General features: G+C 45.3%; 1 protein-coding gene across 2 annotated transcripts in view; it reads right to left on the bottom strand.

Annotated features, from left to right (window-relative positions):
- Positions 1 to 17,688, bottom strand: part of PLEKHH1 (pleckstrin homology, MyTH4 and FERM domain containing H1) — a 56,200-nt gene extending 38,512 nt beyond the window's left edge. For both annotated transcript variants that reach the window (XM_017878594.1, XM_017878595.1), the window contains exons 1-2: positions 17,354 to 17,688; positions 8,857 to 9,016 (exon numbers count right to left, since the gene is read on the bottom strand). In XM_017878594.1, coding sequence (XP_017734083.1) covers positions 8,857 to 8,982 — 126 coding nt within the window. In that variant the 5' untranslated portion in view covers positions 8,983 to 9,016; positions 17,354 to 17,688. The remainder of the gene's footprint in view (positions 1 to 8,856; positions 9,017 to 17,353) is intronic.
- Positions 17,689 to 27,836: the final 10,148 nt, after the last annotated feature.

Genomic DNA, 27,836 nt, shown 5'->3' with positions numbered 1-27,836 from the left:
CCACTGCACTCCAGCCTGGGCGACAGAGCGAGACTCCGTCTCAAAAAAAAAAAAGAAAAAATCCAGATTCCATGTACATCTTGATTTCCACCTTCTCTTAAAAAATCAAAAGATCTGGCCACACTAGCATTATATTTTCTATTTTCTATAGCAGTAAGTGGCTTCAGCCCTTCCCCTCACGTTTTCCCAGAACCTCGTGCTCTCTTCATTGTCTCATCTATCTAAATTAACTGCAAACATTTGAATTTGCAACCCCCAGTTTAGCCATTACATTGTTCTAACTCTGTTGTTATCAAAGACAATTGTTTTGGCCGGGTGCCACATGTTTGTAATCCAAGTACTTTAGGAGGCTGAGGAGGGTGGATCACTTGAGCTCAGGACTTCAAGACCAGCCTGGACAACATGTTGAAACCCTGTCTCTACTAAAAACACAAAAATCAGTCAGGCATGGTGGTGTGCACCTGTGGTCCCACCTACTTGGGAGGCTAAGGTGGGAGGATTGCTTGAGCCTCAGGGGCAGAGGTAGCAGTGAGCCGAGATGGCGCCACTGCACTCCAGCCTGGACAACAGTGAGACTTTGTCTCAAAAAATAAAAAATATAAAGACAATGGTTTTCATTTTTTTTTTTAAGCAACAGCTCTTTTGTTCAATTAAAATCATATGCTTATTCCCAAATATATAAAATACATGAATGTGGGGCTGGGAAGAGAAAGGGCTCCAAGTCTTGTCTATGGGCTCCACTATACCCCACAACCCCAGAACCTCTCTGGGCCACATGGGGCTCCAGGGATCCACTAGAAAGACAGCTGAATGGGGCCTGAGGTAAGGCCATGGCAGAGGTTAGTTGCAGGAGAGACTTTCAAGGGCATAAGAATTACACGTGGGCTTTATCACCATGCAGATTCCTTGGCTCTGCTCACAGAGCTTTTCTTTAGCAAGTCAGAGACATAGCTCCAGAAAGTGCTTGTAAAGAAAGTGCTTGTGGATGAAGGAGGTGGTCCACAGACCACACTGTAAGAAACAGTAGCCTGGCCACAGAATGCAAAACAAAGCTGACTCCTTTAGGGATGTAGCCTGGACCCATAGCCCCATCAGCACCTCTTCTCAAATGGTTCACCAGCACTACAGAACTCATCCATACCATGGTTCCTGAGAAATACTATGACGAGCAGGAGGGCAGGCTTATAAAAAAAATAGGGGGTTAGAAAAATAATTTAAGGTTGGGCACAGTGGCTCACACCTGTAATTCCAGCACTTTGGGAGGCTGAGGCGGGTGGACCACTTGAGGTCAGGAGTTCAAGACCAGCCGGGCCAACATGGTGAAACCCCGTCTCTACTAAAAATACAAACATTAGTGGGGTGTGGTGGCGTGTGCCTGTAATCCCAGCTACTCGGGAGGCTGAGGCAGGAGAATCTCTTGGACCTGGGAGGTGGAGGTTGCAGTGAGCTGAGATCACACCATTGCACTCCAGCCTGGGTGACAAAGTCAGACTCCGTCTCAAAAAAAAAAAAAAATTAAAATCTCTCTTTTACACACACACACACACATACACACACACACACACACACACACACCCCCCACAGAATAAAAGCCCTAGAACGCATCTTCTCCCAAAACAAACCAGATTTGTGAGCACAGAGACCTGCTAAGACCCATTCCATGATGATTTAATGCAAACTTCAGCATGCTTCCAACTCATCCTTGTATTCTCCTTTTATGGTACCTGGCCTTGTCACAAAGTATGAGATATTTTAGGATATGTTTTTCTGGGCTACCCATATGTTGTGAGACTGGCACTTAAGCTGAACTGCTGCCTCTGTATAATCCATCTGAGGTGGGAGGAGCAACATCCATTGTTCTCTTGCTTAAGAGGAGTGAATGGAACCATTTATCCACTCAGAAAATTTCTGAACTACAAATTTTTGGTAGGTAGATCAAAAACTGAGTTATACTCCAAAACCTTGGTTGGTAAAACTGGCGAGCAATTGGGATACAGCGAAAGTACACATGGTTGCACTGGAACTGGACTTGGTAAACGCTGCTTCATTTAGAAGTTTTAAAGCTACAAACAGAATATGTTTTGTCACATTATTTCTTCCCTCTCTTTTTTTTTTTTTTTTTGAGATGGAGTTTTGCTCTTGTCGCCCAAGTTGGAGTGCAATGGTACAATCTCTGCTCACCACAACCTCCGCCTCCTGGTTTCAAGCGATTCTCCTGCCTCAGCCTCCCGAGTAGCTGGGATTACAGGCGTGCACCACCACACCTGACTAATTTTGTATTTTTAGTAGAGACGAGGTTTCTCCATGTTGGTCAGGCTGGTCTCAAACTCCCGATCTCAGGTGATCCGCCTGTCTCAGCCTCCCAAAGTGCTGGGATTACAGGCATGAGCCAACACTCCTGGCCTATTTCTTCTTGTATTAATACACTCAAAGCCCTTTTGGCATAAAGAAGCAGATAGGGAGTAAAGAAAAACCTTGTATTCTAATATTGATGTCATGAATTCATAATGATAATTCCTACAATGCTCTTTTGTGGATAGATACTATACTCCCACTTTTCTGATAGGATAACTGAGAAACAGGTTTAGCAAGAATGAAAAAGTCCAAGGAAGAATCACATTTTCATATCCATTTATGTGGCCTCTCAGAACAGTATCAATTTTTAAATTGATCTGAATCGCCTTTGTGGCTTCTCCAGCAGGCCAAGAAAGATAGCAAGGGAAAATGATGAGCAGAGCAGGGCAAGATGTGAATCTCAAGTCATTAACCACTCCGTCAGCCTCCTCTACTGGAAGGAAAGGGAACCCACGGCTAACCTGGCTCCAGAATGGGGTGGCTCGGGCAGGCTGGGTAACCATGGCAATAGCACACCAGAGCCAGAGGTGTAACAGCAAAGGCACAGTCTCGACTCTCCTCTCCCTTCATCCGGCTCTCTCTCCTTTAGGTGAGCGATTTTCTAAGAGCCTTGGTGTTTCTGCTTTTTTAAAAAAAATTCTTTTTAGCACAGATTATTCCCTGACTACAATGACAATTTTGTACGAAGGAGTCAGGTGCAAGTAGGCTGTGTCAAGGTAGGAAGAAGGGCATTCTTCCAAGCCTCCGCAGCCCACAGGCAGGTCTGAGCCTAAGCAGAGACGGGCCCCCAGAGAAGCACCCAGGCTTTGCTCACCCTGCAGGACAGCCAGCAGTGAGCAGCCTGCAGTCATCTGCCCATGCAATGTCCCAGGGCAGCTGTGTAGAGAGGTAGAGGAGCAGGTAGGTGAGAGGGCTGGCCTGACATGGCTTCTCCCAGTGCAGGTGGGAACTGGCATGATTCTTGGCCCCAGCAGGAGCTCTCCTAAGAAACCCAAGGCATCTCTTCCTGGGATCTTTAACTTGTTTTGGCTCTGCTAGAGAAAGCATCTCATGAATTGCTGGACCTGTCTTACTGGTTTAGGGATGATTGCAGAGGACAGACACAATCCTGACATTGACCAACATGGTGTTTGTGGCCTTAAGATTTCCTGCCAAGGGGTCCAGTGTCGGGCTAAGGTCCCAGTCCTTTTCTTTACTTAAGTCTCCCACCCCATGGTCCCTAGTCCAGATCTGTGTCTCTCCCCTCTTCCTTCCCACATGCCCAGTTGTTCCTGCCGTGTCTATGCCTTTCCCCTTTCTTGACTCATCACACTATGCACCCCTAACATTTCTATGTGAGGGCATTCTGGTTACATGAGGATCAGAGACATATTTGAAGACAAGAAGGTGTCAATATTATGAAAGCTCAGTTTACCCAGACTCCAGGGGCTGTAGAGAAAGAAGGTATGGTGTTTATAATGTGGCTAAGGCTTTCCAGTCACTCTGTTGGCCCCTGAGGAATAGGGTAGAGAGGCACTCTAAAACATTTATTATGAAATATTTTAGGCAAACAGAAATATGTAGAGTGTATATATATATATATCCTTTAAGACAGGATTTTGCTGTGTCACCCAGGCTGGAGTGTAGTGTGGTCACAGCTCACTGCAGCATCAACGTCCTTGGTTCAAGCGATCCTCGCACCTTGGCCTCTGAGTCACTAGGACTACAGGCACGCACCACCATGCCTGAGGAGAATAATTTTTTAAAACAAGTATCTGCCGGCTGGGCATGGTGGCTCACACCTGTAATCCCAGCACTTTGGGAGGCCGAGGTGGGCAGATCACCTGAGGTTGGAGTTCAAGACCAGCCTGACCAAAATGGAGAAACCCCGTCTCTACTGAAAATACAAAATTAGCCAGGTGTGGTGGCGCATGCCTATAATCCCAGCTACTCAGGAGGCTGAGGCAGGAGAATCACTTGAACCTGGGAGACGGAGGTTGCAGTGAGCCAAGATGATGCCATTGCACTCCAGCCTGGGCAACAAGAGAGAAACTCTGTTTCAAAATAAACAAACAAACAAAAAATGTGTATCTACCTGTCACTTGTCACTTTATCTAAAAACATCCCAAAAAACCATATATCCACCATTCAGCTTTGTCAACCCTTAATTTTTGTCACATCTGCTTCTGATGTTTATCTTTAAGAAATGGACCATGACAGACACAGTTGAAGCCCTGCATACTTCTCTCCAATTTTACCCCTTCCCCTGGCATTGACCCTACACTTGGCTGTTTTTATATTTTTACCTCATTTGTATATGGTAAAAAAAACCCGGGGTTACATTTTCTTATGGCAATAAGTGGCTTCAGCATGTACCTTCATGTTCTCCCAGGACCCACCTGGCTCTCTTCACTTATCTAGCTTACCTGTAAACATTTGACTTTGCAACCCCCAGGTTAGCCATTAAATGGTTCTAACTGTTGTAATCTAAGACAGTGTTTTCAACTTTTTTTCTTTTTTTTAGCAGCAGAGCTTTTGTTCTGTTTAAATCATATGCTTATTCCCAAATATATAAAATCCATGAGCATGGATCTGGGATGAGAAACAATAAACAGTACTGTCTTTGAGGTTTTTAGAAGTACATAAACTGTATGATGCTGTATATATCCTTCAGATGTTTTTTGTTCAATGCTGATTTTTGAGATTTACTGATCTTACAAATGTAGTTCTACTCGATTCATTTTTAATTGCAATGTAGTATTCCACTGTACAAATACACTGAATATGTTTATCCGTCTCTCTGTTGATGGACATTTAGTATGTTTCCAATTTTTCATACATCAATGCTGTAATATATATGTCACCTTGTGACCAATATATTTGGATTTATTTCTGCCACTTCATTTGTCCCTTCTGTTTACTCCTTTTTTCGATATATTATTTTCTTGTCCCTATCTGGATTTAATAGACTTTCCTTTTTTCATTTCCTCACTCTACTGGTTTGAGGTATGTATACTCTGTTTCTATTTGTTATCCCTCCTATTAGTCTAGACTTAAAGATTGCTGGTTTTTCCCTATTATCTATCCTCTCTTTCTCATATGAATAGAACCCCCAACTTTTCGCTGAGCGCATGGTTATTCAGAATAAAGACTGCATTTCTATTTGTAGAAATGTACAAACCTTCTTTGTAGCTGGGTATAACCATGTGAATAAGATCTGGCCAGTGGGATATCAGTGGAAGGAAGGTATGAAACCTCTGAGTCACTAACTTAAAGGGAAGGGGTTGGAATGTGACTACCAGGTGACCCATCTTCAAATATCCAGAGGATATCACCCTAGAGCTGGACTGCTTATGTCTGGAAGGTTACATGAGAAAGAAAGAAACATCAGCCTGGTTTACACCATTGTTATTTGGGGTTCTTTCTTACAGCAGCCAAACAATTATCTAACCAAACTATGATTTTTAAAAACTTAACCTGGTTAGACTTACTGTTTCCTGAATCTGAGGCTTCACATCTTTCATCAAGTTTGGAAACTTTTCAGCCACTGTCTCTTCACAAGTAATACCTTTCCTTCATTCTCTTCTCCACTTTTGGAATCTTATTTGATAGACATAGGACCTTGTCATTCTAACATCCAGGTCCCAGCCGCTGTATCTTTATTTCTATAGGCAGCATGCTGGAAACTTTTCAGATTTTCTTAGGTCTGTCTTCCTGTCCATTAAGTCTATCTTCCGTGGTGCCTAATCTGATGTTTAATCTATCCATTAATACACTTTAATTTCAATGAAAACACTTCTGCTTCTAAAAGTTCTATTTAGTTTTCAAGTCTACCTGATCTTTTTAGGTAGTGTCTTGTTCTTGTCTTACGCTTTCAATTTCTTTGTTATGTCTTCAAAACTTTTGAACTCATTTATTTTATAGTCTCTTGGCAACAGTTCCATTATTAGAAGTTGTTGGGGATCTAGTCCAATTGTTTTTTGTGTATGTGGATACTCACTCACTGTAGATTATTTCCTCAAGTATTTAGTCATTTTTGATTATATATTCCTCTTCATTAAGGCTTTTTTTTTTTTTTTTTTCTGTGTGAATCCTGTGTGATCTGAATTAAGGTCTTCTGTCTCCAGAGAGGTTTTGTTTCTGTCCCTACCAGGCTCCCCAGCGGTATCAGTGGCCCAGAGCTTGAGTTTCCTAAACCACACAGGTAGTGTAAATCCTAACATTAAACCAGTATTATTGTCAGGTTCTCAGGGGAGACTCTACTCTTGTTTTTCTACCCAGAACCTTAACTAAGTCGGAGAAGCTGTTGTTATCTCCTGTGCCAGTGAATGATTTTCCTTTTCTTGCCTACCCTGTTATTTAGGGTAAGTCCTTTAATATTCCTGACCATTTTTTATTTTTAAATTTTGTTCATACTGACACTAATCAAAAGAAATAATAGTCCTGACTTTATGCAGAAGTCTGTTTCAGCTCCAGCCTCCAGCTGGCCAGTCCTCGTTTCTATCCCCACAGATGTTAAAACTCTTAACTTCAAACCTTACATTACTCTAGGGAGGCCAGCCACACGCCGCCTGCCCCTCAATCAGCTGTCAGAGTCGAGTACCACTGTGGCTTTCCCCTCTTCATTTTGTTACCTGAGGACGTTTCTTACTTTTTTCAGTGCTCAGTTCTTCATTTACATGAATATTTTAAATATTTCCAGGTGATTCATAGCGGGGTTTTTTTGTTTGTTTGTTATTTTGCTGTCCATATTACTAGAAACAGAAGTCTCTTCCCTCTGAGGTATATCTCAGACTGCCTGGCTGAGTCAATCCCTACTTATCCTTTCCTTCCCTCACGTCCCTCCCCCAATACCACAGCCTAAGGCAGGATTCTCAAACTTCTTAATGTACAGAATCATTTTCTGGGAGCTTGTTAAACATGCAGATTATTAGCAACCCCCCAGGAGACTTCAATTGAGAGGACTGGGGTGGGACCCAGGAGTATGCATGCTTAACAAGCACTCTAGGTGGTTCTGGCCAAACGGTTCTCACCACACTTTGAGAATCACTGTCTAAGGTCTGCTGTGCTTTCCTGATGTATATCCATCCCCCTCTATTGGCAGTACCTGGCAGGAGCCCTGCACATCTCTGTTTTGCAAAGTCTGAGTTAGGAGACAACAATGCCAACAGACCCAAGGTTCAAGAGTTCTAGTCCAGACTAGTCCAGGACCACTCCCCTTAGCCATGGTGATGCCACTGATTTGTCCTGCTGGACTCCAGCTATCAATAAAACAGGTCATCCATTCAGGCTTTACTAATTGAGACTTTGACATTATTTGGAGAGGGGCGAGCTGAATTTTCCCTTTGTACTTATGAAAGAAGGGTTTGGTAAGCAGATGGATACTATAAACAAAACTGTACACATAATGATTGATTCATTTAAATTTAAATGCAGGTCTTCACTCTCTAGATGGGTTATGCTGCAGAATGCCTCTGAAAGTTAGCAGTTTAGAATGTATCTTCCAGCCGAGTGCAGTGGCTCATGTCTGTAATCCCAGCACTTTGAGAGGCCGAGGTGATCACCTCAGGTGAGGATCACTTGAGGTTGGGAGTTCGAGACCAGCCTGACCAACATGGAGAAACCACATCTCTACTAATAACACAAAATTAGCCAGGCATGGTGGCACATGCCTGTAGTCCCAGCTACTTGGGAGGCTGAGGCAGGAGAATCGCTTGAACCTAGGAGGCGGAAGTTGCAGTGAGCTGAGATGGCACCATTGCACTCCAGCCTGGGCAACAAGAGCGAAACTCCATCTCAATAAATAAATACATTAATTAAATAAAATAAAATAGAATGTTGTCTTCCCACAGAAACATTAGGAAAGGTGGTCAGTTTCCCAGACCAGCCCACCCAAACCTGTAAATAAAATAATTATTCTCATTTAAGACCTATTCTATGTCAGGACCTTTACATATGTGATCTGATCTAATTCTCAAAATAACTCTTAGAAGTAGATATTTGTGTTTCTGTCTTAGAGGTGAAGGTAAGGCCCTGTCTTCCCCGGGGTCATATAGCCAGTAAGTGGCAGAGCCAAGTTAGGTCTGGCTCCAAAGCCTGTGTCCTTGTTACCAGGAAAGCAGACCACCTCCTGTAGCTCATTTATTTAACAAAGGGTGAGAGGAAGGATAGAGATTTCTGTTTTCTCCTGAAACACCATCCTTCCCCACACTGAGAAGGAAATGTTAAGGGAATAATAGAACCTCTCCGCTGCAGCCACAGGTGACTCCGGAAGTGATGGGGGACCGAGAAGATCGGCAGCAAGTCTTTGGTGTGCCTTATGAGCAAGCAAAGACGCAAGCAAGATAACAGCTTAGTAAACTGCTCAGAGTTTGGTCTTAAACTGCCTTGGGTTTCATTTTGCATGTGGGGAAAAGCATCTTACTGAAAGTTGACTTTCCCCAACTCTCCCTCTCTCACACGGCCCTCCCTGCCATAAACCTCTGTGTGCGGAGAGGCAGCTCCCCGCTCTGAGGGACTCACCTTGTCAGCCAGCAGCTCCCTTATCTTGCTGGCCTGTAGGCGGAACCGGAAAAGCTGGGTTTCCAGAGTCAGGCAGCGTTTCTGCCAGTCTACGCTGGCCCGCGCGTCCACCTTGAGTTCTGCCATGATGGAATCGACTTCTGGATTATTCCGGGGAGCCCTAAGAATGCAGAAAGAGGAAAAGATAAATAAGCGTGTGAGGAAGAGTTCTGTGGGGAAAGAACGGGAGGGGACCAAAGGACAGACAAAACAGGGCTGGGGAAGAGAATCGGTCACTGATCCCCAGGGCCCCTTCCTGCCTTCCTCAGCTCAGTATGTCCCGCTCCATTGTAAGTTAGCTGAGAGCCTCAGGAAACCGCGAAACCTGAGAAACCGTAAGGAGAACCTAGTCTCATTTGGACAGAAGTGAAAAGTAGGGCTCATTTGTTTTTCAATTATCCACACAACAAACTTATCCATTAAATAGCTATTTATGTGCCTGACCCTGTGCTCTGCACTGGAGATGCAAACAGAACTAAGAGAAATTCCTTGTCTTTGGGTTTTTCAAGGAACTCTTACGAAAATCTAATTACAGTGTAGTCATAGTTGCCAAGTGACATGCAGATAAATGGGAATGGGAGCTGGGAAAAGTGGGAGGGATGTGTTTAGGGAAGGCTTAAAGTGGGTAACAGATGCATCCAAGGTCACATCGCTAATTAGAGGCTGAACCCCGGTTCCCAGTTTATTTCTTATTCTATTTCATTTATATAAGATGTTAGATGAGAAAAAAATGGAAATAAAATATAATGCTTTGAATGTCCTTGACAACTGTGTTCACTGTTATCATCGAATCATCCATCCCACTTTGGAATAGATTCTCACCATTTCCTTCAGGTTCTAAGATGCAAACCAGAAAACTGCTAGATATTTTGCTGCAATCTCAGGAGAAAGCCACAAGTCTTTGGGAAAAAAATTTGTACAAATTCAGAACAAATCAAGTAGACACCTATAGTATGTCCAGCCAGGGGAATTCACCCAGATGCCTCCTGGACATATTTAGAGAAAAAATACTGGATGGAGGATGAGAAAAGGAAGAAGGATGCATGAGTGTGCATGAGAGAGGGATACAGGCAGGGCGAGAAGAGAATGCCTGGGAGACACATCCATCATCAGGATTTTTCAAATCCCCCTTCTAGGGCATTATGATGAATGATGCTTGCCACAAAGTATAAATTCGGTCTGTCCCAAACCATGACACATGGTCACCCTAGTAGTCAACGATTTTAAGGAATAATTGTTAATTTTTTAGGGTTTTTTTTCTTTCTTTCTTTCTTTCTTTTTTTTTTTTTTAGGGAGAGTCTCACTCTGTCAGCCATGCTGGAGTGCAGTGGCGCAATCTTGGCTCACTACAACCTCTGCCTCCTGGCTTCAAGTGATTATCATGACTCAATCTCCTGAGTAGCTGGATTACAGACGTGCACCACCAAGCCTGGCTAATTTTTTATATTTCTAGTAGAGATGGGGATTCACTATGTTGGCCAGGCTGGTCTTGAACTCCTGGCCTCAAGTAATCCTCCTGCCTCAGCCTCTCAAAGTGCTGGGATTACAGGTGTTAGCCACTGCACCCGGCCGATTTTTAAATGTCATCTGCTAGAAATTTTTATGATATACAGGTGAAATAATATAATATCTGGGATTTGTTTTAAAATACTTCATGGTAAGAGGTAAGTAGGGGAGGAGATATATGAAACAGGATTAGTAAAATGTTGATAATTTTTGAAGCTGGTTGATGGGTATATGGAAGTTCTTTATATGATCTCTCTACTTTAATATATGCCTGGAATTTTCCATAATAAAAATTTGTTGCTTTTCAAAAATCCCCTTTTCCTTCTTCAGGAGCCACATGGCCTCAGAAAATCCAGCCACATCCTGTACTGTTGCCAGATACTACCACAGTGCAAAGTTAGCCTCTCTTTGGTGGGCTAATCACCAATAGTGCTTCTCCCCTCACATGTGACCTTTATTTGTATCTTTCTCCCATCATACACTACAAGTAGCTATTGTTTATTGAGTCTTTATTGTATGCCAGGCATGTGTGGCCTCTTTAATCCTTACAACAATCTGTGAAACAATAGGTGAGGACCGTGTGTCCTCCACACACACATGAGGACATTGAGGAACAGAGAAGCTAAGTAATTTACAGATAATTGTACAGCTAGTTAGTGGAGGAGCTGGGATTCTGGTTCCAAATTCCTTGATCATTGCCACTCTGTGCTCTTTATCCATCCAAAAAATAAAAAGAATTCTAATTTCACAAAGAGTGTGGTAGACTTGGTAATGGCAGAAATCATTTCCAGGATCTTTCAGAAGTCTTAGCACAAGGATGAACCTATATCCCAGATTTTCCAAGACACCTTGGGCTCAAATATTCTGACACCGTAATCTCCCCAAGCACTGACACTTACCATGTATCCTGACTTTTCATCTAAAAAATAAGACCTGCAGAGAAGGACCCAACAATTAAACCACTGATGGACCAAGTGAGCTCGGTTCTTGGCTCCTCAGAACACATGACTTCAGCACTGCTCTCCCAGCCCTGTCATCTAAACAATCCCTACATTGTGACCTCCCAGCAATCCCCATCTCAAAAGACTAGGACCAACTGGAACGGCAGGAAGACAAAAGACAAAAACAAAACATGACCTTCTCTGAGCTAAGATCACAGCTGAAAAGACAAAACAGAACCTTGTAAGGCTCTCAGAGAAGGCTGGGAGGCTTCATGTTTGATTTTTCCTTGTCCTTTACTGGGATTTTGCTTTTTCTTGTATAAACAGGAAAAATAGCAGATCTGAGACTAGGACCTGGGAGTCTTGCAACTCAGTTCAGGGCTAAGAAATAACAGTAAAAGCAAAAAAGCAAGGGGCAAGGGAAACGTAATCCTTTTGTGTAGTTGAAAGAGTGTGAATAATATTGATTCCCTCTTACTGATTGTCAAAGCTGCTGCTTAGATTCTATTGGGAGAGTGAAAACCCAAATTATCAAAATCTCCAAGTACTTTGGAAATATGTCACTGGTGTCTGCCTAGCCCTGATATCTGAGATGATAGCTAGTTTAGGGAATGCTTTCCCCAGTCAAGCATCTCCGTGACATCATCGTTCTGAACTGATCAAGTGGTGTGGTTAATCCTCTCCCTGGCAAGTTGCTGAGGAGGTTGGGACTCGTGCTTGGCTTGCCTCAGCATGTGAGGAGAGCAGAGAGGTTTTGAAATAGATCAGGAGCAAGGTGCCTGCTGCCAAACCCAAGGCCCAGAGGCTCTTCCGACAGAAGCAGGTGGTTTGAGCAACAGCTATAAAATAAGGGAGATACCAGTAAGCTGAGCCTCACCTGCTAAGTCACCTTGCACTTATAGCTCCCATAAAAATGCACAAGGATGAGCAAAAATGAATACCTTACATTTGCAGTAGAGTTTGTAACTTGTCAAAGCATTGCGACGTGTGTGTTATTTCTCTCTTTATCCCCGAGATGGAGGACAAGCACAATTAGTCACAATGAACAGATGAGAAAACTCATCACATCTGTGACTTGCTTAGAGCCTTGCATAGAGCTAAAGAGTAGCAGAACTGTGCCAAGAATCCTGATCTCCCAACATCTACAACTGTCCTCTTCCCATGATGATGCTTCAGTAGTGGTAGCAGATATCTCATACTAACAGGCTAGTCTAACATAAATACATTAATGGCAAAAATAAATGGGGAAATGAGAGAGGAGAAGTGAGCTGGGAACAAAACTCAGCTCAATTTTTTTTTCTATTTTTATTCTGGAATGCTCTATCACACATTGGAAATAGGGAGAATAGTACAATAAGTCCCTATGTCCCCAATACCCAGCTAAAATTATGACCAGCTCTTGGCCAGTCTTGTGAAACTCGTAGTTTTCTTGATTCTGCTGGCACCCAGTCTGCTAAACTGCTTGGCACATGAGTCAGAAAACTGCCACAGTCTTGATACCTGCTTTGGCATACCCTGAATCCTCCAATACCCGGGACTGAAATGCCACAGCAGTCAGTGGGGATATGCCTCAGAGGCAGAGGCTGGGAGTAGAATGAGTGGGAAGGTGGCACAGGGAGTCATTAGGTGACTCCAGACTCAGAGCCTATATCAGAGAAAACACAAATTTGACCTGGGATCTCTCTGACAAGTTTGAGGATTTGACCAGAAACTGATAAAATGCAAAGATTACTTTTTTTTTTTCTTTTTCTTTTGAGACAGGGTCTCACTCTGTTGCCCAGGCTGGAGTACAGTGGCACAATCATGGTTCACTGAAGCCGCAACTTTCCCAAGCTCAGGTGACCCTCCCACCTCAGCATCCCAAGTAGCTGGGACTATAGGCGTGCACCACCATGCTTGGCTAATTTTCATATTTTTTGTAAAGACAGGGTTTCACCATGGTGCCCAGGCTGGTCTCAAACTCCTGGGCTCAAGTGATCCACCTGCCTCATCCTTCTAAAGTGTGTTAAGCCACTGCACCTGGCCTAAGATTAAGTTTATTTTATTTTATTTATTTATTTTTTGAGACAGAGTCTCGCTCTGTCACCCAGGCAGACTGTGCAGTGGTGCAATCTCGGCTCACTGCAACCTCCGCCTCCTGGGTTCAAGCAATTCCCCTGCCTCAGCCTCCTGAGTAGCTGGGATTACAGGCAGATGCCACCACACTGGCTAATTTTTGTATTTTTAGTAGAGATGGGGTTTTGCCATGTTGGCCAGTCTGGTCAAACTCCTGACCTCAGGTGATCCACCTGCCTTGGCCTCCCAAAGTGCTGAGATTACAGGCGAAAGCCACCGCTCCCAACCCCAAGATTAAGTTTAATTCAAACAACTTTTAAGTGATTCCTGTGTGCAAGATTGGGGATATAAAGATGAATAAAGATATTGTGGCTTTTGAGGCTCAAGTCTACAGCCTGAATATCCTGGTAGCTCCCTGCAAAGGTAGCTAATCAATACAGGAGCCTAAAAGAAAGATGTCAGAGGTCACCACAGGCCTCAAAATAGCTCATTGCCTCTATCTTGTGGAGGATGCAGGAGGCATTGGAAGGCAACGGAGGTCCTGTTATATGCACAATTTCTACCGGGCTCTCTCATGTTACCTCACTATGGTTCATTCCCTGAGTGTGAGTATCTGTATGACTTCCACCTGCTAGTGACAGGCTACCACTGTCTCCTAAAAGTGCTCTGCCAGACTAGGCTGACTACCTGTCAATTGTGGGAAAGAAACAGTTTTGTGTCCCCTTTCTGGGGATGAGGCTGGGAGAAGGGCATGAGCAGACACAGGGACAACTTCCTCTGATCTCAGCATTGTCATCTGATCAAGCTAACAACATCCATTTGGCCACTGCTGGGTGCCTACATGACATTCCACACAACGTCTGGGGAGACAGAAAAGGTGAGCATGTCCTAGGCTGCAGGAACCTCGATACCAAAAGAAGGGGTCAGGACAACCAGGTCCAACATTCCTTGAGAACAAAAACAGCAAAGAGAAACAGCTTAGTACCTAAAATCCCATGCTCTGGCACTGACAGGCCTGGGTTTGAATATGAGCTCAGGCACTAAATAATCCTGAGGCCTTAAGCCATTTGCTTAACTTCTTTGAGACTCAGTTCCATTTTGAAATTGAGGGCAGGAGGACAATAATATTTGGTTGAACCATATGAAACCATCAACATTTAACCATTTTCCGGCCTTCAAAATGGCCATTTCATATATCACATCATGAAGGGCTTTTTTTTTTTTTTGAGACGGAGTCTCGCTCTGTCGCCCAGGCCGGAGTGCAGTGGCACAATCTCGGCTCACTACAAGCTCTGCCTCCCAAGTTCTCCTGCCTGGGAGGCCATTATCCTGCCTCAGGCTCCCGAGTAGCTGAGACTACAGGTGCCCGCCACCATGCCCAGCTAATTTTTTGTATTTTTAGTACAGACAGGGCTTCACTGTGTTAGCCAGGATGGTCTCGATCTCCTGACCTCGTGATCTGCCTGCCTCGGCCTCCCAAAGTGCTGGGATTACAGGCATGAGCCACCGTGCCCAGCCAGCGCTTTTTGAGAATTAAAGGAGATATTACAAAAGCCCAGTGCACACTAAGTGCTCAATAAATGACTGTTATTGTTATCTGCAAACAAAAGGCAAACCAATAGCATCTAGAACCTAAGAGGAGATGTGACCCAAAGATGTGCTCACTGGGCTGGGCGTGGTGGCTCACACCTGTAATCCCAGCACTTTGGGAGGCTGAGGCAGGCAGCTCACCTGAGGTCAGGAGTTCGACCAGACGGGCCAACATGGTGAAACCCTGTCTCTATTAAAAATACAAAAATTACTGGCGCATGCCTGTTATCCCAGCTACTTGGGAGGCTGATGCAGGAGAACTGCTTGAACCTGGGAGGCAGAGGTTGTAGGGAGCTGAGATTGCACCACTGCACTCCAGCCTGGGCGACAGAGCGAGACTCCGGCTCAAAAAAAAAAAAAAAGATGTGCTCACTACCAGATCTAACTCTGGAGATCTGGAGAGGAGGTCACATGATTTTTTAAGTTATTTTAGAACACTGAACAAAAGGGTATATAGTGCAAAGTAAGGCTTCTTCCCATGCCTGTACTTCAGCCATAGTTCTCCCCAGAGGCAACCACTGTTATGGGTTTCTGTGTGTTCTCTCAGAGATATTCAGAGCATCTACAAGCATTCATACGTATGTGGCATACACACACCCACACAAAAATAGTGGCCCACCACACACACTGTACTCAACAATATAACTTAGAGATATTCCTACATCAAAATACACATCTGCCACGTTTTCTCTCCACGCTTTGTAACGCTTTAATGTATCCTATTGTGTGACTTTTACATGATCTTATTGAAGATCATCTAGATCTTCAATAAGATGACATCTGATGGACATCTAGATTGTTTCCAACCTTTTGCTAAAGTAAACAATGCTGCAATGAATATTCAATGATGTACACCATTTCATATACATCAGAGTATATTTGAAGGATAAAGTCCCAGAAAATGGAACTTAGGGGTAAGTGATATATACACTTTAAATTGCCAGACATTTCTTCAGATTTTTTTTTTCTATCAGGAATGGGAGGAACATGCTCTTCCCTACAGCTGATGACTTCTGAAGAGGGCGGAAGAGGCTCCCCATTTTTTCAGCTTAGTTGTTAGTTTCAGTGAGTTTGGGGTCACAGGCTGCACCTCACCATTGCTCAACTCTGAGTAGGTGCCCTCAGCAGTCTGTGGGAAGGCGGCAGAAGTGGACTGAGCCGTATGTTAGGAATTTAGGAGGCTTAGGTTTCAGTTATGCCTCTTCCTTTTTAGCTATGTGACTGTGGCAAATCACAAACATTTTTTTTTTTTACGAGACAGGATCATCAGCCTCCCAAGCAGCTGGGACTATAGGCCCACACCACCACACCCAGCTAATTTTTAAATTTTTATTTATTTGTAGACACAGGGTATCCCTATGTTGCCCAGTCTGGTCTCGAACTCCTGGCATCAAGCTCTCCTCTTGCCTTGGCTTCCCAAAGTGCTAGGATTACAGGCATGAGCCACTGCAACTGGCCTAAATCACAACTTTTCAGAGTCCCAGTTTCCTCCTTTGGAAAATGGGACTAATAATATGCAGAAACACTAATACCGATGTTCTATAAAGTGTTAAGTGATGGTACCAGCCCTATACACAGTGTCTGTCACATAGAAGACAGTCCAAAAAGTTTGATGAAGGAACTGATAACTCTCCTACTTAATTTTTTAAATGGTCTTTCAAGTGTTTTACCTGAACCAAGGCTCTGTCTTGGAAGAGTTTTATGAGGTGGATTCATAGTAAAAGCTATAGAGGAGATATCCTAGCAGGCAGAAATCCCAGTTTCCTTCCAGATGAGGGTCTTTACTGCTTCTGCCACTCCCACTAGGTCCCCTGGTTCCTGGCGACCCAGTCCTCGCTAAGACTCCTAGGACACAATGCTCTGTGTCATTCGGCGCCCAACCTGTTTTCTTTTCTGCTTGGCTGACCTGCTCCTAAGAGTCGAGCCTGAGCCATAAGGTCCCTAAGAGAACACTCAGAAATCACAGAAGAAATAACCTAAGGTGAGGTGGGGAGGGGTGCGGGAAGGGTTGAAAGGGAGCGAGCACCGATAGCAAGGTGGCAGCCTGCACGTCCGCTCCAAGGGTCCTTCCCCGGAGCGACTCAATCTGGCCGATCCCCAACTCCAGGTCCTCCCGGGGGACGCTCCTCCTGGCCTCGCGGCGCGAGTCCACAAGGGCGCCCAGGTCGCCAAGCCGGACGCGAGCTCCAGCGCTACCCGCCGCGAGCTCCAGCGCTACCCGCCGCTGGGAGCTCGCTTCCAGGTAGGGAGGCACCTGCTCAGGATCGTCCTCCCGGCCGGAGGGGCCGTCCCCCGCGCGCAGCCTGACGCCCTCCCCTGCGGCACAGCTCCAGCCTACCACAGCTGCGAGAGCGCGGGTCGCTCACCTCCAGCGAGCTCGCGGCCGTCCCTGCCGCGCACCGGGCACACGGGCGCCCTCGGGCCGCCGCCGCCGCCGACCTTGCGTCGCTCTAGCCGGAGTCCCAGGCGGCCGCCGGCTCTCCGCTCTCCGGCAGCAAAGGTCGCGGGGGGCGGGGCGGGGCGAGACTGGAGCGGGAGGGGCGCCCGCGGGCTCGCTGCACAAAGCCCGGCCGTGCCTTGCAGCGCCCCATTCAACGCTCCGCCGGCCGCCCTCCTCCCCTCGGCTCCCCGCCCGCTCCTTAAAGGCAGAGCTCTGGGCTGGGCTCTCCAGGCAGCTCGCGGAGAGGCACAGGAAATGACCTCAGCAGGCTCCAGCCTCCCACCTCTCCGCACCGCTGGGCTAGTCCCTGGGGCGGCGGTGCGGGGGGCGGCGGGGTGTCCCGGACGGCGGCCTCGAGCTCTCTGAGGAGGCCGCACCAGCTGCCGCAAGGGGCGGCCAGAGCGCCCGGATCTGCTTGGCCCCAAATAGAGGGGACCCTCGCGGGATGCGGGACAAGACCAGACCCTCTCCGCCAAAGGTTCCAGCATTTGCCTGGCCACCTGTGGGAACTGTAACGTCTGGATATTTGGAACAGAAGTCCTTATTTCAGTCTGGCAGACCAAATGTTCTGAGTTGCAATTTGCAGGAGAAAGAAAAAGAAAAAAGAAGTTACGACAGCCCGGAGAGTAACTTACTTGCTTATGTATATTTACTTACTCTCTGGTCTCGCTATGTTGCCCAGGCTGGACTTGAGCTCCTGAGCTCAAGTGATCGTCCCGCCTGGGCCTCCGGGCCAGCTTATGTATATTTTAAAGGAGAGCCCAGGAGGACCCTGCCTGCCAGGCAGTTTGCAGGGCAGTCATCAGCGTGCCCCTGTGCCCCTCGTTCTCAGACATTTGCAAATCTCAGATCGCCCAAAGCAATCTCATACCCAGAGAGGCTGGAAAACTCAACATTTGGTTAGGTGAACATGGAGTAAAGAGGATGCAAATAGAGACGATTGCAGGGAGGGATCCACCTTTCAAAACAGAGCCTTCTTCCTCAACCCTGCAGGCTCTCTGTCAGTCAAGGCCTGAACGGAAGCAAAATACCAGCAGGGCCTGTTTCTCCAAATGGTCCTTGGAAGATTCATCTCAGGAACCATGAAGAACAACCCCACCCTGGGTTTGAATCTGAATTTCTAACTGAAGTTCCCCAGGCAATTCTCACCGAGAAGTTTTGAGAGCCCAGACACTAAGGAAAGCTGGTAGTGCAGGAGGCCAAAAGTGAACTTTTAACTGGGCCAATGGGACTTCAACAGCTGAACTTGCAAACGACTTTATAGCTCACGGGGATTGGGATAGATTAGCCCCATTTTGTGGGACAATGCTCAGGCTACCCACTTCAACATTCCAGAAGTTGCCTAAGGAAGCCCAAAAGCAAGTTCTTTGGATTTTGCTAAGAAGACATTCATTCATTCATTCATTCATTCACTTTTTCTTTTCTTTTTTTTTTTTTTTTTCTTGGACATAGGTTCTTGTTCTGTTCTCCAGGCTGGATTGCAGTAGCACAATCATAGCTCACTGTAACTTGAACTCCTGGGCTCCAGCAATCCTCCCATCTCAGCCTCGTGAACAGCTGGGACTATAGGCACATGCCACTATACCCAGCAAAAAAAAAATTTTTTTTTGGTAGAGATGGGGTCTCATTTATGAGACCAGCTCAGGCGGGTCTCGAACTCCTGGACTCAAGCAATCCTCCTGCCTCGGCCTTCCAAAGTGCTGAGATTACAGGAATGAGCCACCGCACCTCAACCCAGAACTCATTTAATATAACTTTGTTATATAGTAAAAAAGGACGCACCATGGAGAGTGGAATGGGAGGAACATGCTCTCCCCTATAGCTGGTGACTTCTGAGAGGCTCCACATTTTTTTCAACTCAGTTGTTGGTTTCAATGAGTTTGGGCCCATAGAGTGCAGCATCTCACCATTGCCCAACTCTGAGCAGGTCCCCTTGGCAGTCTGTGAGAGGGTGGTAGAGGTGCACTGAACCTTACATTAGGAATTTAGGAGGCTTGGGTTTCAGTTATGTCTCTTCCACTGTTTAGCTATGTGACTTGGGCAAGTTACAACTTTTATTGTTGTTGTTATTGTTATTTATTTTAAAAGATAGGATCTTGCTCTGTTGCCTAAGCTAGAATGCAGTGGCAATCATAGCTTATTGCAGCCTAGAACTCCTAGACTCAAGCAGTCCTTCTGCCTCAGCCTTCCAGGTAGCTGGGACTATAATACCCACCATCACCCCTAGAGCCCCTTTCTTTGGATATCAGCTTATTATTACAAGTGGCCTGACAAAGGAGAATGGAGGATGGAGCAGAGAGATGGGAAGAAAAGCCATCGTGTGCCTCAGTTGAAGGATATGTCAGGGCACTCCTGTGAAAGAAGATGAGGCCAGGATGGGGACTTGTCAACTGGTCTGAGCCAATTTAGTCCTTCCATGATTGTATTAGCTGCCATAGGACGTGAGAGGTAAGGGGAGGCTTCTTTTCTGTAATCTCCTGCAGGTGGGATATTAAAAATAGTTAAGGCCAAATTCTGCCAAATATGCATGTATTGGCAAGCTGGCACAAAACAGTCACACAGCCTGCTTCAAGAAAGTCGGGCAGTTGGCCTGCTCTGGCTCTCACACTCCATTCATGCAAGGGCAAATAATCTTCCTGGCCAACTCCATGTTTTGAAAACTGTTTATTTCACCAATAAAAGATTATTTCTAGCATCCCTTAAACACATTAAGCCCTTGGGTGTATATGTTGATGTTGTTTGAAGTGCTTATGTAACCCATTTTCTGGAGTGCAGATTCCTGATTAGGGCACTTCAGATGCTAACTAACCACTCTTGGGGTTACAGGAGAGTCACTTTATATACACACACCACAGGGTTTAGGCTGGAATGTTTAAAAAATAAATTCCTACAGAGTCAATATAACAGCATCTTAGTCTGGGCCTTGTTCCTTGGACAGCACCATGGGAGGGAAAGGGGAACTTGGAACTGGCCAGAGCTCAGTTCAAGCTTTATCACTTAAGTGGTGGTGAGACCTTGGGGCAGTTGCTTAAGTTTTCTGAATTAATTCCACGTTTGTAAAGTAATGATGGTAATAATTCTGGCCTCTTAGGGTTGTTGAAATGATTAAATGAGATAATATGTTGTTTGGCATGCAGCAAATGATCTATAAATGGAAGCTTTTGTTATTTATTCTTTGAACAAATATTGGCTGGAGGTCTAGGAGCTCTCTGTTACAAGATTGCAGTGGATAAAAAGATGGCTTGAGAGACAGGAATAACTCTAGGAGAGCTGGTGAAATGGTTGACAATTCATCTTCCCATGTACGAGCCTTCTAGAAACCCCACTTCCCATCCCCACCTGCTTTCTCTGAGCAGGGCTCTGAGCTCCAAAGAGACCTCCTCCTATTCACCAAAAAACCCTCAAATCAAGGGATCTCCTCCTCCTGCCTTCAGGACTTGGTTCTCAGTTGCTGTTGGAAGGGGAAGAGAGGGGAGAAGAAGGAGAAGGGAGTCTCAGACTCTCAGGAAACTTAGGGCCAGTCCTAATCCAGGCTTCTGCTCTCTGCCTTGGGTCACAGAGAAGTCAGGAGGTTACTTCTACGGCTGAATCTTTGGGAGCAATTTGGCTCTTCGGTGATTGTCAGGATTAGCCACCATGGGACATGAGAGGTAAAGTAACCATGGGTTAGAGCAGAGTGTCAATAGTCACCATCCAAGTGGGGCTAGGAAGGCAGTATTGCACATGCAGAGAAGGTCCAGGTAGAAAGGAAAGGAAATGGCCCAGAGGCTAAATCCTCAGTGTGTGTGTGTGTGAGTGTGTATGTGTGTGCATGTGAGATGGGTATGGAAAGATAGGAGGAAGTGTTCTAACTGTAAGTATGGACTCTTCTTTCATTTATTCATTCAGTTACTCACTAACAAATATTTATTGAGTACTTGCTATTTTCCAGCCACTGTGCCAGGAGGGAAAGTGTGGCAAGTGTGACCCATGAACTCTGGGCACACAGGCTTTAGAACTAGACATGCCTGTCCTTGAATCCTGGCTCTTCCGCCCAGGGGACACAGGGTGGAAGTGATGCAGTTACCACATACATCACTGCAAATGATCTGTTCCATGCAACTGTGGGTATGGGAGCCAGAGAGAGCCAGGCAGAGGATGGGGAGGGGAGGGAGGGCATTTTTCGTTTGTAAATCAGGAATCAGAATTCCTTCCTTAGAGGGTTATTATAAAGATGGAGATAAAGGGCCTGCCTCAGTGTCTGGCATATTATTGGCATCTAGTAAATATTATGAAATGAGGAGGGAAGTTGAAGGTGTGAAGGTGTAAAGGACTAGCAAGGTGCCCAAAGACTAGGGAGCTGGAAGGTACCCAGGAGGAGCAGCATGGAAGGAGGGCCTGGTGGAGAAGAATTCCAATGAGGAGGTGGGCAGTGATTCCAAATCTAACCTCATGTCATAAAATGCTGATGTGAAAATATAGATTCCAGGCCACCCCTAGTTATTCAGATCAGTGGGCCCAGGAGTCTGCATTGTCACGCACCTGTCTGGGGTCTGTATTGACTGGTATGCTCTTGAGTGATTTTCTCAGAGAGCAGCTGCCAGGGCAGAACTGATGTAATTACAACATATATCAATGCAAAATGCTCTGTCCACTGCAGCTGCAGGTTCTTCGGGTAAGAGAGAGCCAGGTGGATGCAGGCTCAATGGGATAGGGACAGTAGAGGGAGGGAGAAAGAGCAACTGAGTTGGGAGCTGGTGGAGCTCAGGGAATGAGGATCAGGTAAATCCAGCCATCTGACTGCAATTCTAGATCATTTTAGAGTTTGCAACATCCTAGTTTTAAACCAGCTGTCTTATTTCTCCAACAGTTTTCATCAAAGATAAGAAAAACGGCTGCTCGCATCAATTGGGGGAGGGAGGAACTGGGCACGGACCAGCTTTAAGTAGGTGGCAGGTTCTCCAACAGCCCAGGGAGCCTGTGTGGGGAGAGACTAGGGCTCTAAGAAGCCAAGGAAACCCATGCCTGTCAGGGAGCTGGCAGTGACCCTTTTCTTTTCTGGGACACATGTGTGGCCGCTGTAGACAATGGGTTCTCAAGCTGACAGTGGGGTTCAACTTCCAGATTCAAATTCCAGCTCCGGCACCTAGCTCAGTTCTTGGCACTCAGTAAGTACTCAATAGATGCTTGTTGTTATTATTATCCCCTCAGCAGAAGACAGACCCAAGGCAAGATAAAGGAGTCTCCCAGCCCTGCCTTATCCTCCTACTCCATCCTATCTGAGTCCCCACCAGCCCATCTCAGAGCTGAACTACGAGAGGTCTGGTGAGCTAGGGTCCTGTGTTCATACATTCATCATGTGCTTGCCGAGTGTCCACAGTGGGCCACTGTAGGAGAGGGAGAGCATGGAGGAGTAGGTGGCTCAGCACAGGGCAACTGGACTTTGGAGGGCCTCTTCCTGCTCCTTGACCTCCCCTCCTCAAAGCCACTACTTTTGCTGATAGAAAGAGGCCAGAGGTCTAGGGTGGGGTCCTGCATGCAGGGCTGTGAGTGAGTTCTTGCTCAGCCACTACTTTGCTCTGCAACCTGAGGACATCTCAGCAACTCTTTGTGCCTCTGCCTAACTGTAAAATAGAAGCAGGACCTTCATGGCTGCTATCCTCAGCCTGGAGATAAGGAATTAATGAACACTTCACCAGGGCCATGATGGTGAATGAAGGGGCTGCTGTGGTACCAAACACATCATCGGTTCATCTGAGAATTGCTGAATGGGAATAGAAGCAACTTCACCAAAACACACTGGGGACACAGCCAGCCATTCCAGGGCACTGCAAACGAATGAAATCTTTCTTTCTAATCTCCTAATTAAAAATCAAAACATTTAAAGCCAATATTTATTGAGGGCTAACTTTGTTCCTGACCCACTAAACATTTTAGGATGAATCATCTTTTTTTTTTTTTTGAGACGGAGTTTCACTCTTGTTGCCCAGGCTGGAGTGCAATGGCGCGATCTCGGCTCACTGAAACCTCCAGCTGCCGGGCTGAAGGGGAGGAATCATCTTAATTCTCACAGTTCTCTGGAGCTGAAGCGATTTTTATCTCCATTTTATAGATGCGCAGACTGAGGCTCAGGAAGACCAAGTGACTAAGCTCAGGTAGCAAGCAAGTGGCCAAGCCAGGACACAAACCCTGCCCTGCCTGACTCTAAAGACCACACCTTTAGCAACTCGAGGTTTGCCTCTGCTCAGGGATGTGTGGGTTCCCCTGCAGGGCACCTTCCAGGCTGAAAGGTTGCAATGAGTGAGCAACAAGTACCCTGGGATTCACAGAAAAGGAAATAAGTGAAACCCATGGACAAAATGAGCAGACCTAGCCATTGCAGATCCCTCTGCCCTGCCCCTAGTGATTTAGCCTGAACCAATGGGTCTATTATCCCCTTGATGGTCAGGACTTCTCCTTGTTGTGCTCAGTGTTTTTGATGGTGTGTCAGGGCTCATACCGTCCAGGAAGCTTTCTGTGCGCTCTCCTCTTTGTAAAAGGGGTTGAGTTCTGATGACAAATCTGCCTTCAGTATGGAAGCCCTGGACATGACTGCCAGCAATTGGAGACTATCTCTCAGCACCACCTAGTGGCCAGGATGGCTTGTTTATTTTCTTTAAGGACCCTGAGCCCCAGCATTCTGGCTCCCAGTTAGGTGTAGGGCCAGATCCGTTCCCTTCTGATCTGACCACTGCATGCTTTGGTCACCTACAAATATGGTGATTAATGGGGATTTAAGCTGTGCTTAAAGTGGAGACTTTAAACTAGGCATATTTTGATCCTGTTCAGTTTTGCATAGTTTCAGGGAAGGGGGATAGAACACTTAGTTGTATAAAAGACTAGGAAAAGATGGAAGGAATATTCTCCCCTTTCCTAGTTCCAGGCACCTGGCACCAAGCAATGTGTACCTCTTCCTACTGTGCAAAGCGTAAGACTGAAAGCAGCATGCACAGAATGACCGTCAGCTTGGCACTCATTCCAAGCAGGTGTCTTACCTAGCCATGTTACACAGGCAGGGGACAGGAAGAGACGCCTCTGCACAAAGTCCAAGCTGCGAGTCAAGGATTCACTTTGCTCTGCTGCAGATAAAGTGATGGGATACAGAGCTGGCACTAGACCGACTCCCATTTGTATTAGGAGCTTTGCTTATGTAGAAGTGAGCTCTGGGGTTTTCAGAGTGGTGGTGTGGAGAGTGCACATTTCTTTTTTTTCTTTTTTTTTCTTTTTTTTTTGAGACGGAGTCTCCCTGTGTTGCCCGGGCTGGAGTGCAGTGGCCGGATCTCAGCTCACTGCAAGCTCCGCCTCCCGGGTTCACGCTATTCTCCCGCCTCAGCCTCCGAGTAGCTGGGACTACAGGCGCCCGCCACCTCGCCTGGCTAATTTTTTGTATTTTAGTAGAGACGGGGTTTCACCATGTTAGCCAGGATGGTCTTGATCTCCTGACCTCGTGATTCACCCGCCTCGGCCTCCCAAAGTGCTGGGATTACAGGCTTGAGCCACTGCGCCCGGCGAGAGTGCACATTTCTAAGATGGAATTCTGCATTTCCAGGTTCTGGATTTCCTAGTCCAGATCCAGAAGAGGAAACACTAAAGTGGACCCACCCAAAGGAACTAGGTGGAGCTGACAGACAGGTCTCATGTATAAGGTTGGTGATGGAGCAGAGCAGGCAGATTCCTAGGATGGAAACCCAATAGGCATTGCTCTGGGGCTGACACGCGGCTGCTGTTGCTTCCAGACACCGCACATTGCCTCACTGGCCATTGGGGAAACTCCCAGATGGCTTCTGGAATGGCTTGATCTTGAAAGCAGAAATTTCCTGGGCACAGGGCATCAAGCTTGTGTGGATCCAGGATCTCTAAAACAAAAGACACTCCTGAGAAGAACATGGTTCTTTTGGGAGGCAAAACTGTTAGTGTTGAAATAAATCCACTGGAATACTCAAAGTAACTTTCTGTAAATATATTTTCCTGTCAAGCGTAATAAAGTGCATGTGTAGTAATGTTCATCAGATTGGAAGCCATTTATAGAGGGGAGAATCACTAAAATGTTACTAGGACTTTTCCCATTCTGAATCTCCTTTCACTGACATGGCATGTTGTGATTCTTGTGTCCTTTTTTGAGCTACATCACTATTTCTCACAATTTATGTTAGAAGAGTGAGGGTTGCCCCTAATATTTATAGCAGCAATAACAGCAAAATAAAAGGGGGGAAAAGGATCCAATTGAAATGTCCAACAGTTAGGACCAGTAAGTAAAGTATTAAAATTATGATTCATCTAGAAAATGAAATACTATGCAACCATCAAAATGTATGATGAAGAATTATATTTATTGACAAGGAAAGATATTCATTACTTAATGTCAAGTGAAACAATGTCTAGAAAACCATGTAAAATATTTGTTTTATGTAAAACTGTATACATATAACTATATGTATATTTATGTATATAAATATGGGTAGAATTCTTTTTCCCAGAGGTTAATGGTGATTATCTTTGAGTGGAGAAATTTGACATAATTTTGTTAGTTTCTGCTTTGTTCTTTTCTATATTATGTAAGCATTTTACAAGGAGTATGAATCATTTTTCTAATAAAGCTATTAAAATGTTTCAAAAGTATTGATCCTCATGAGTAAGTAGAAAGCCGAGATTCAGGGAAGTTGATATCTAACTCAATAAAGCCACAACCTGCCAGTCCAAGAGCCAGAATGTGCACCCATAGCCACCCATTCCTCAAGTTTAATGCCAGCACTTTGAGTTCTGCCTCCTTTCTCCTCATTAAAAAACTGGGGAGGGATATGGTAATGGGGACCTGGGGAAGTTGGGGATCAATGTTCAGATCAGAGTGGCCTCACATCTTTTAATATTATCTGGATCCCTATTATCTCTTCAAAGCAATTACACTATGACCACAACAGCATTACTGGATTCCTATTATACAGTATGTTCTTGTGGTTTGGCGGTTGTCCAAGACTTGAAGGAGCAGACACAAGTCTGGGGACAGAGTTAACTTGGGTCCCTACTTCTAATTCAAGCCCATTTCACAACCTTCAAGAGAAATGATGTATTCAGCCATTTTCTCCATTTGAGGAAAGAAGGAAAGTGAAGCTAGCTGGGTGTGGTCCATTGGCCGGACTGCAGGAGGTTCTGGGTAGGAGTGGCATAACTTCAAGGAGAAAATCCTGAGCCTGTGTTCCTTCATCTACCCCTTCTCACTCCTCCACAGCCACCCATGTTTTTCCACACTCCTAATTGCAGCACAAGAGACCCTCATGACCTGACCTTTGGCATTCTTAGAGTTCTGGGCACCAGCCAGCTCAATTCAGCCTGGTGAAAAATTAGCAGTTATGACATGGATTGGGGTCCAGTGGGCCCAGTGTCTTCCTAGAACATGAATTTGGATGTAAATAGTAAAACCAGAACCAGGTTTGGTGGCATGCACCTGTAATCCCAGCTACTCACTAGGCTGAGGTGGGAAGATTGAGCCCAGGAACTAGGGGAATATATGAGATTTCACTTATTAAAAAAATAAATAGCAACAGCCCAAGGTTGTGAGAGAGTATTAATCTCCCATTAAACAACTACAGGACATTTACAAGGTCAAAATGGGTCTCTGAGCAGCCAGTTCCTTTCTTAGCCTATCCACTCAGAACACAGACATGCAGTTCCAGAACAAAGGATTCATCCCCTCTGTGTTCTTGCTTTGTGTCACTGGAAACCCTCTTTGTGTCACTGTTCTTCCCTCCCTGTTCTCAGATCCCTCTACTGTATTCCCTAGAGAGATCACAGCTCTATACCTGACATTACTGCCCATGGATATGAAGAAAAAAAAAAATTCCTCCAAAGGTGTTGTTTCCCCTTCCCACGTCTGTTCTTTGCTGAGGGAACTAAGAGAAAGCAGACCTTGACCTAAGCTGTGGGCAAGAAAGAAAGGCAGAGTCTTTTAACAAAAAGAAGTGTGTATTTACAAATACTGGTTAATCTTGAGCCAAAGCCAAAGTTTAACCTACAAATAAGATATGGTAGAGATACAGCATGGCCACAGAAACAGCCCCATTGTAGAACACAAATAATCGCACACCTTCCTCTGTGCGGAGGTGTAGAATCTAAAGCAATTACTTGGAGCACAGGGTAATGCTTTGTTATAGACCATCTTGTATTGCTCTCATCTTCCAAATGCCTAGGTTTCATTCTTTGCTACCTGTATAACCCTACCTGTATAATCCTTAGCATGGTGCATAGAACGTTAATGGTTGTTGAATTGAATAACAAGTTGAATGACTTTTTTCCTAGCACTGTGCTGTTTTGAGGACAGGACTCCTCTTTTTTCTTTTCTTTTCTTTTCATTTCTTTTCTTTCTTTCTTTCTTTTTTTTTTTTTTTTTTTTTTTT

Source organism: Rhinopithecus bieti, unplaced genomic scaffold (genome assembly GCF_001698545.2).
Source record: "Rhinopithecus bieti isolate Rb0 unplaced genomic scaffold, ASM169854v2 scaffold_11252, whole genome shotgun sequence".
Taxonomy (NCBI): Eukaryota; Metazoa; Chordata; class Mammalia; order Primates; family Cercopithecidae; genus Rhinopithecus; species Rhinopithecus bieti.
The sequence above is the reverse complement of the archived record's forward strand: the minus strand, read 5'-3'. Positions and strand labels throughout refer to the sequence as shown.